The sequence below is a fragment of the Gymnodraco acuticeps genome, unplaced genomic scaffold (genome assembly GCF_902827175.1).
Source record: "Gymnodraco acuticeps unplaced genomic scaffold, fGymAcu1.1, whole genome shotgun sequence".
Classification (NCBI taxonomy): domain Eukaryota; kingdom Metazoa; phylum Chordata; class Actinopteri; order Perciformes; family Bathydraconidae; genus Gymnodraco; species Gymnodraco acuticeps.
This window is the reverse complement of record NW_022990838.1, coordinates 153,294-163,707: the sequence shown is the minus strand read 5'-3', so window position 1 is coordinate 163,707 and position 10,414 is coordinate 153,294. Positions and strand designations below refer to the sequence as shown.

The 10,414-nt window shown below is 41.5% G+C and overlaps 1 protein-coding gene across 1 annotated transcript in view; it reads left to right on the top strand.

Annotated features, from left to right (window-relative positions):
- The first annotated feature begins 5,506 nt into the window (after positions 1-5,506).
- The window catches only part of LOC117557242 (transmembrane protein 211), a 122,281-nt gene continuing 117,373 nt past the window's right edge, over positions 5,507-10,414 (top strand). Inside the window, exon 1 of the mRNA XM_034232967.1 lies at positions 5,507-6,267. Coding sequence (XP_034088858.1) covers positions 5,914-6,267 — 354 coding nt within the window. The 5' untranslated portion in view covers positions 5,507-5,913. The remainder of the gene's footprint in view (positions 6,268-10,414) is intronic.

The window sequence follows — 10,414 nt, the reverse complement described above, 5'->3', positions numbered from 1 at the left end:
CTGAGCTCTGATTGGCGTAGATGCAAGTTACATTAGGCAGCTAGGAGAACAATTAATTTAAAAAAATTACCCATTTTAATTCATGTCGATGCTGAAAAGTGTTTGATATGCAGAGATTACAATTTCATTAATATAAAAAAACGTACATTTAAACATATTAACAGTTTTTTTAATACATTGGTGTGCTTAGCTGTTTGTGAAAGCTGTACAAATGATACTTCGCATTAACAAAGTGCAAGGTGCATTTGGAGAAGTAGCCGCGATCAGACCAGGACCAGACAGACACCCAGTCTGTAAAGTTAAACAAAATATGTGCAATACAGCGGAAAAGTGGGGTTTTGCCTTCAAAATAAAAGTCATTTTGTTAAATAAGTGCTCTCAGTGATCTCCTCACCTGTTCACCATGGCCTTCGGAACCTAGTCCTTTCCTGGTCCCCTGGCTTTCTTTATTTTATTTTGTTCTTGTTTTGTTCGCTCCTCATTGCAGACCCGGCGCCAGAACAAATCTAAAGGGAGGGCATATGATTTTCATGGGAGGGCACACAAAACCGTCACGTGCTGCGGGCCTGCGGCATAATTTATATCAAACAGCAAGGCCAACAGCATTGGGTAAAGACCATAGACTGTATATATAAAGGTAAAGACGCACACTTATCGCAAATACATACACAAATAAAGGGCAACATAGAAACCACTTTGAAACATTGTGTGCGTGGCAGCACAGACACTGGTAAATCACGAGCAAGGCACACTGGTTACGGATGGCAGCTTCCTCATCGCTGCACTCGGAGAGAAATAGTAGAGACGGAGACGATGAACTGTTTAGCCCGCCTTGGGCATGGTTTATGTTCCTATGCACTGCACTCGGACATGCTGTGGAGTGAATCGAGTCACCTCTGAGGTTAAAAAAAGCCTCTGAGGTTAAAAAAAGCTAAAATATCAATGACAGCTGACACGTAATAACGGCTCCGTGCCAGCTGATCTGCACCAAAGTACTAATATCCTTATTTGTTTCCTCGCGTATCTGTCTCTCTCTCCACACACTCTCACATGAAATGTGTTCTTTTGATGCGGCATGCCTTAGCAGTCCTTTATCAGTCTGTAAGGCGTGTTTCCAGTGGCAAAAACCTTTGACAGTAAAAGCCACATCAGATGAAGACGTATTGACTTTAAACTGTCTACAGGGGAAACAAAAGGCTGCGTCTGCTTTTAACGAATATTCAAGCCATGGTCTGTTGTTGTAACATGCAGCGGCAAAAGTGCGCTTCTTTCCTGAAAACAATCTCCCTGGATAACGATCCAGCTTCACCTGCTTGGGTTTATTAACCCCAAGATCATCGCTAATTTAGCCCCGGGGTTTGCCGAGGTCAAGCTTGTGACATTAAGGCGCGCTGCTGCAACGGCAGGTGCAGGGTTGCCAGCAGCACCATCGGCTGCAGTTCTTTCATCGCTATTTCGTTTTAATAAATCCTTAGACCTTTTAAGCCAATTTCTGATGTCCATTTTGTAATTCAAACAGAAATGGGAGTCTACAGAATGCACAATAAACAATAAACAAATCCAGAATAGGCGGCAGAGTGTGACGCTGTGATTGGTCTAAATGGGGACGAATCACAAATCACAACACACACATGCATTTATTTGACGTAGCCTGCGATTTTTTTTTTTGTTCTGACATCACATACATCGTAGCATAAAAGTTCACAGTTTATTTATAATTAAAAAAATAAAATAAATATATTTTTTAATTTTTATAAATAATAAAAAACGTGTTTATTGGGGAGGGCAGGAATGTCAAATGGAAGGGCCTGGCCCTCCCTGGCCCTCCCACTGTGCCGGGCATGCCTCATTGTCTGTTTTGTTTTGTCTGTCCACCATGTACAGCGACCTTGGGTCCCGTGAAAGGCGCTTTATAAATTCCATTTATTATTATTATTATTATTATTATTATTATTATTATTATTATTATTATTCAGTGATTTAGTTTAGTTTATTTATGTATAGTGTCGTGGACAGTCCCCATCGATGAACTGTCACAAAAACAGTAAATGGTGCAGCTTTAGCCGACATGGCTAATTTCCAGCTGTTGTCCCCGGCCAGATGGTAATAGACACCCTTAAAATTACAATATATCAACAGCTATAATAAAATATATAAAATAAAATAAAAAGGAGGAAAGACAAGTAGATACCGGTGTGAGGATAAAAGAGAACAATAAACAACACACGTTACTATATACAGTACATGTCACATATAGCACATCACAATCACATAACAGAAACCAGGGGCAACATCCATGATCACAACATGTAACACAACGTAACACTCACGCCATACTCGACACAGACTAGTGTGTGCAGGTGTAGTTCTCAGTGAACCATGTTTTGAAGTGAGCTGTGAAGGTGGGATGTGTATGTATGTCTTTGATTTGAGTGGGTAGAGAATTCCAGTTTTGTATTGCTGTGACCGAGAATGATGACAGACCAAAAGTACTCTTCCTGAATGGGACTGATAGGTCGCCACGTTTGGAGCTTCTAGTGGTCCGTCTGGTGTTGTTACGTTGAGTAACCAATGAGTTAAGAGGTGGAGGGGCTGTATTGTGCAGGATTTTGTAAACCAGAACGATGTTCCTATACTTTATTAAATCTCCCAGCGTGCCTCCTATAAACCATATATCAACATTTACTGTTGCATTCAATACTACAGACCCAAAGAGGAGAGGACATTAGCCTACATAGCCAAGTGAATCCCAAACTGTGGTAACCTACCTAGTGATATGCAAGAGCTTTGCTTAACACAGAATACATATCATTTTAACGTCGAAAGACTAATGTCCCCGCCAGTCTTGACATTACTAAAGAAGAGTCTGAAACAACATGGCGGCGCCTGGCAAGAACTTGAGAAGATGCTTCAAGGCTACTTAATTCTAGGATATATGGTCACAGAGCAAGAAGAAGAAAGGCAAGGTAAGTATTTGTTGTTATATTTTGTGTATCTGCAGTTGGAGGTGGCAGGCTGAGGCTACTTTGGAAATGTGGATAGTTACATTGTCTGAAGTTTGGGAAACCTGTATGGGATTAGTTTTGTATCATAAAGATAAAGCAACACTTTCTCAGAATAAAGCAAAATTATGAGTTTAAAAGAAAAGAAAACTGAGTCAAGCAAAATAAAATAAATTTCAAAAATAAAACTATAAGTTGCAAACAAATCATTTGTGTAATCATGTAAACTCCAAGTCTTTTTTCTTTGTTTTAACATAGGTTTTTGTTTGCCGTTCTTGTTTCTTCTTTCTCAATGATCAGACGTTTGCTCTCGCTGCAGCTTTCTCGTTTGCGCTCCCTCATTTTTTGTTTGAGATTCTGACACAAACCTCCCAGGTGGGCGGGACTTTCAGGGGTGCGTCCCCATTGGTTACTCAGTTTTTGAGTGACAGCCAAGTCCTCCAGCGATTGCAGTGCGGTAGCTGAACGTGGATAGAACACCCCCAGAAGAACCAGCATTTCAATTATTATAATACTACAAGTGAAAATATATGTAAGTATTGATCATGTTTGTTGTTTGTGCTGTACTATACGGTCTGTTTCTTTATTGTGTTAAGTGAGAAGTAAAGCTGTGCTATGAAAGTTAGCTTTTGCTACCTTTAGTAGTTCCATAACAATGCAAGCTAAATAGCCTACAGCTACATAGCTAGAAGTGAGTGATCGTTCAGACACCGGCGCACACACTCAAACGGTCTCGTGTGCCTGACTCTACCAACATGCTTTCATGATTCTGTTTAGATATGCAAGTATAAGCCATGATAGCTTATTTTATTAACACGCTAATTTGATATGAAAATCAATGGAGGCTGAGTTAACTTTGTAGGAAAACCTACCGTCCATGAGCTGTGTTTTATTTGTTAACTTCATATTTTTCATTTCCTAAAACATTATTTTCCTCTCATATTAACAGTGTGGATCATTGAGACAGCGTGGCGTCCAGAGTCTTATCCCGTTTCCCTACTTCCTCTGAGGGACAGCACGGAGGGGGGGCATGAAGAGAGACCTGCACCAGCTTCATCCACGCTGGGCGTTGCTGTTATCACTGGCTCAGTGTCATTTCATTTGACCAAATGTCTTTACATTTAATAGATTTTATTATTATCTACCTTTTTGTTTTATGCCCTTTTATTTACATAATTCTTTGAGACTTAATCTTCTGGTTCAAATTTCAATAAATGTAATTTGTATAATCACTCTTTTGTCTTTATTATACATGAAAATGTTAGAGATTCCATTCAAATCTGTTGATTATTCATATCTTCCTCAGGCTAGGAATAGTATGTAGAGTTTGTAATGCTAAACGTATATCATTTTCTCACAGGATATAGAATGAGACAACACAGTTTGTATCCATTATGTATGAATAAATGCTTCAACTCTTCAGACCCACATAGTAAGATGTGAGCATGTTCCTAATTGTGTTGATATGCAGCCTAGGTCTGGTCTGTTTCATAAAGCAAATCTGCCACTTTTATATTGTATAATTTGTTAAATTAAAGCAGTCTTTAATTGTTTGTCCTAAACATAGCAATATATGCTTTTCAAATGTAACATGTCTTTGAAAAAAATAACAGTATACAGTTTATATTGTGTATCACCTTTAGATTGAAAATACATAGATGTGTTTTTTTTAAATCTATAAAATAAATAAATAGACAGACACTTTATCAATCCCAAATTGGGAAATTATTTAACAACAGCAGTGTGTTCAGGTATTAAAATATTTAAAGTTGGAATAAAGTATAAACACAACACAAGTATAATGAACAGCAATCCATAAGATGAGTCCGATATGTTCATGAAAACTCCCCAGGAGACACCGACACTAACGTGGCCGAGTGGACTCCGGAGTTTGCTGCATGAGTTGCACTGTATGATCTGTGGTGTAGTGGGCTGTCACTTAAAAACTGAGTAGCCAATGGGGACGCACCCCTGAAAGTCCCGCCCACCTGGGAGGTTTGTGTCAGAATCTAAAACAAAAAATGAGGGAGCGCAAACGAGAAGAGCTGCAGCGAGAGCAAAAGTCTGACCATTGAGAAAGAAGAAACAAGAACCGCAAACAAAAACCTATGTTAAAACAAAGAAAAAATACTTATAGTTTACATGATTACACAAATGATTTGTTTGCAACTTATAGTTTTCTTTTTGAAATTTATTTTATTTTGCTTGACTCCGTTTTTTTCTTCTTTTAAACTCATATTTTTGCTTTATTCTGAGAAAGTGTTGCTTTATCTTTATGATACAAAACTAATCCCATAAACGTGAGCCTAGCATGTAGCCTATTTAGCATACAGTAAACTGACATTGACCTGTAAAATCAGTGTAGTGGCTCTTCAGTGCAAATTATTGAAAAATATTCCCGCGCTTCTCCTATCATGCCTTAACTTTGAAAAACCCATCCGGAAGTACTTATTTTAACCGTTGTGAGCTTGACGTTGTCCAGACGCACTCTTGCTGAAACGCAAAGTGCGCTGCTGTCCGTGCGAAGGCAGAGCGAGTGCACAGACAGGAGCAGAGGAGAGCAGCGGCACCTGCTGCGGGACATGTTGTGTTTGTTGGTATAAATTAAAAACTGCTTCTCCACCTGCACTGATATGACAAATGCGCACCCAGTTTTTGGGTGCGACAAACCTCTTGCGCGTGTGTATGGCAGGTTTGGGCATTTATCCAGGCTGAGTGGAGGCGTGGATGACTTGACTCATGATCATTGATTACCATCACTCCTGCTGATGTGTTTTGGACGTTTTCTTCCTGGTTGGTCTGTCCAGGGCTGATGTTCTGGGGACACAAACTGCGGATGTGCCAGTGATTTATTTGCTGATGTGGTGAGCGGCTGAAGTTGAAGTCTTGCTCCTGAAGGTGTGAGCTCCAAATGCATTCGCTCCTGGGCCGGGATAAGAAAGAAGAAGAAGCCGGGTTCGGGATCGATCTGGGTCTGTCTCCGGGCTTTCTGCCCCACGCTGCCACCATGTTCAGCTGTGTGGGCTGTTTCTGGGTGCTCCTCTCCTCCGCTCTGGTCGCCGTGTGCAGTTTCAGCTTCATATCCCCTGCCTGGATTGTTAAGGACCAGCTGAGGAACAACCACCACCTCCACCACCACAACAACAAGGACTCTGTGAGCTTCGGCTTGCTGTGGCACTGCTCAGAGTCTCTGGATCACATGTACCGATGCTACACCTTCGGGGGACTGGGCAAATTCGCAGAGATCCCCTCCAGCTCCTGGCAGGTAGGCGACCAAACACACCCATACAAGTCCATCCCATGTGGATGGATGAGAACATGTGGGCCATCAAGTGGGAATGGCATGGCATTGCAAGAACCAGGAAAGAAGAGTAGTTGGCTGAATATCTGTACACACCGTGAAGACCACTGAGACAAATGTAACATTTGTGATATTGGGCTATATAAATAAACATTGATTGATTGATTGATTGATAAGCACAAGATGAATACATATGAGCAAATAATCCAGCCTTTTAATCATAATGATGTCTAAATTACTGCACCCACTCAAGAAAATCACTGCATTTAAATATGTTTGTTTTGCATCCATAAAGAGTAATTTATCCATACATTTTTAACCTATAATAGTTTAAATTACTTTTATTCCATGTATCCTCAAAAGGTTCATTTTATTGTTTGGTGATTTTGTTTTGCTAAGCTGCAGCAACTTTCCCAGGTGATACATCTCAAACTGTATATGAAACTCAATGAAGCAACACATATTTAAAATGGCTCTGATTGTCCTCCCAAACCGACTTTTCTGGAGGACACATTTGGTGACGATGCAGGCAGAAAGAATGATTCATTGACCTGCGGCTGTATCACAGAGCAGCATCTGCAGCACAGCATGCCAAACACACAACAAAGCGGCGGAAGGTGGCTGTAGGTTGGCAGGCTGCTCACCCATCAGGACTCCTCCATCACCAGCAGGAAGTTTGACTATTCAAGTCAAATTGAACCCGGTTAGCGAATGTGCGACTATTGGAGCATGCTGCTTCTCCCTACCTATGGTTTTAAACATCAGTGCAGGTATATCCAGCAACAAACCCCTGCATGAAAAATAGCGAGGTTGTTGGATCTGTGTGACATCCCTTGACTTAAAAGTTCGAATTCTTCCAGATTTCTGCTGATACTGAAGAGGTTTCAGGCTTATTAGAGCAAAAAAGGTTGGCCTTGCTATGAGACTCTTAACTGGGACGCTCACTTTTCACGCAAGTGGGTTAATATCATTTGTTTCTACATGCAGGCTGTTTGGCACCCCCCATACTTACATTTTTTTTTTTAAAGCTACACTACACTAGCCACCTCTGGAGTTATGATTTATGCATGAAGAGGAATTAGCATTTGAAAGCGAGATATTAATAAGTTGCTGCTTGTGTGACTGTAGTTCAAGTGCCTGCAAAGAGGGGAAGAATGCAACGCCTGGGATTTCTCTCACAGGGAAGCACAGGTGTTGCAAACTGCAGATAGAGAGCAGTGAGCAAACACGGAACAGATCGGGATCTCTTTTATATGATTCATACATTAACCATTAATATGTCTTTATGCTGAACTAAAGTGTAGCACGCTATAAGGCTCATTTGGTAAAAATAAATTCAGCCAGTTGTCAATTAGTGGGGCCAGTTATGAGCTCCTCCTGCAGTTTGTTAGTGAGTGTGATGGAGCTGCTTTCCTGCGCAGAGCTTCATGTGTCATTACAGTGGGCGCACCATCCTCCATTAATAAAGGTGAAGGGGCCATTATGTTTTCATCAAAGCCACTTTATTACTAACTCCTCACTGATGTGCATGTCGTGTTGCTGATGCCTTCCATTTTCAACACAAACCTGCAGCAGTATCGTGTATATATATATATATATATACATACATATATATATATATACATACATATATATATATATATATATATATATATATATACATACATCAGACACGCCTCAGCAGCCATTAGTCCCACTCTGTGTTGTGTTAGTAGAAGAAGACAACTGTATATTGAACTCTGTGGAGTGGAATAGTAGTACTCTTGTGTTGATGGGGAAAAGACCAGCTGAGCCCTGTGGATGCTGTGCAAGGGAGGAGGAGGAGGAGGAGGAGGAGGAGGAGGAGGAAGAGGAGGAGGAGGAGGAGGAGGAGGAGGAGGAGGAGGAGGAGGAGGAGGAGGAGGAGGAGGAGGAGGAGGAGGCTGGCCTACTTGTGCTGTAGTTTATGGCCGTTTCTCAATTTCGAGGATACTGGCTTCCAAGCCAATATTTCAAGGATGCTACGTCATCGAGTGCCGCCGAAGTACTGTTCCAATGTCCAGCATACTTGGAATTCCACCGAGCCCGTGTCCTTGCTGGTTGTTGCTTGGTTGTCAAAAGCTTTTTCTCGGTCCGTGCTGCAGTCCAGTGTTGGCCGTCCCCAGACTGGCACGCCCTGCTTCCATTAAAAGAGGGAGGCAAACAAACAAGGCTTTTTCCTGTTTATTTCATATGGAAAGGACAGTAGAGATGGGAAAGATTCCCATGTGTCATTCATGCGGCAACCTCAAGATTTGTTGATTGCAGTGTAGTTTTGCTTGTTATGTGCATTTGTGTTCGTAGTATGTTAAAGTTTCAATCCACCAGCATTTTGCCTTTTTATATATTAGTCCTGGTGTGTGTGTGTTGCACGCATGGGGCTTTAGAATTAACACTGCCCACATGCTAGTTACACTAGTTGAATGCTGTCATGGAAGCGCACATTGCGAAAAAGAATCCCCTGTATGGTATTATATTGATTTTAAACCTGAAGCAAGCTGAAGGACCACAATAAAACTATTTGCCCTCTTTGCAAAGGTGTTGTGCCGGCAAAGTTTTAACAGACCAATTTGCACGATAATAATAAATACATCGACTTGCTGAGCTTGCTATACATATTTTGAGAGCAGCACCTCCCTTGAAGAGGCCCTATTATGCTGTTTGGGATGTTAACCTTTGCAGACCTTTAACATGCACAAAAAACCTATATAACACACACTACAGGAAAGGGAAAACTCCAAAGTGCCTTCCAGAGGGAGTTTCTCTCGGGCCCCTCCACCTCTGCCTGAAACGCCTTGAACTTTGTTTACTTGTGTTACATAGTGATGTCACTCGCTTTACAATTCGCTAGCACTCCAACATATTGTACCTGATAGGCTAAGGGGCGGCCAGTTAACCAATCGGAGCAGACTGGGCTCTGGTTTCAGACAGAGGTTGAAAAGAAGTGCTGAATGAGAAAAATAAAGACCTTTTTGAACATTAAAGCATGTAAACATGTCACAGTAGAGGAACACAATACAATTAAGCATAATAGGGCAACTTTAACTGGCACCAGAAAAGACCTGCTTCATTAAAAAGTGGCCCCTCAAAAAAAGAACTACATAAACCTTAAAGCAGCATCCATATTCGTTTGACTTGACAGATACAGTCGGATTCACAACTTGATGTTTTTGCGAGTTGGTCTGTATTGTAACTTGACATAATCCATGACCCATTCATGTTTTTCACGTGATCATGACAAGCTTTCGACAACAGTAGAGTTATCAAACACTCTTACTACTGGTTTTACCCATAAATAATTCCTTGTATGACTTCTTCTAGTTTCTGCTTGGTCGTCTGATTTGCCATCAGAGCAGATGTAGTTTGCAGCGGTGGTGTGCTAACATGTTTGTGTCCTGGCACGGCACGCATGAGCGTTTACATGCATGAACACAATTGAGTGAAAGTGTTAAAGTGTGAGTGCTGTGGTGGGTTCGCGGTCGAAGGGGTGCACACTGAGCTGCTGCTAGTAAAGTGTGAAGGAGGAGGAAGTTAGCATTCCATCAACCATTTTCACCTTACCTTGTTAACAGCTTGTGTGCTTCCAGCTGCTTCGCAGTGCTGAACACTGTATTTGAATTAGCTTGGCCTCTGTGCTAACAAGCCCACAGCCCAGACACAAGAGAGTGTGTCTGTGTGTGTGTGTGTAAACAGAAGGTGATTTACTGCGTGTGTTTGCTGGCTCTGTGGTGGCACATGCATGCCCACTGAACGTCAAGGTCGTCTTAAAGCCCAAACGAGTCGTGGCCGAGCTCCAGGAACATTGATTGGAAAATGTCTGAGTTCCTGCTCATCTTTTGTCTGTCTTTGGAGAAAATGGCAGTTTTTCAATGCTGAGGAAAAAGAGAGGAAGTGACTTGCTTCCATTGAAATCCTCTGACACAAGAGACAAAACATTAGTCCCAAGTTGCCTTCTTCACATGCCAGGAAGATGAATTATAGACGTTACTGGAGATGTTTCACCATGCCTAATTGCCAGCTACCTATGAAGAACACTTACTGGTGCATAAACCCTATATGCTCTAAATGTCATTTCACCACTCAGTGAGCCAGA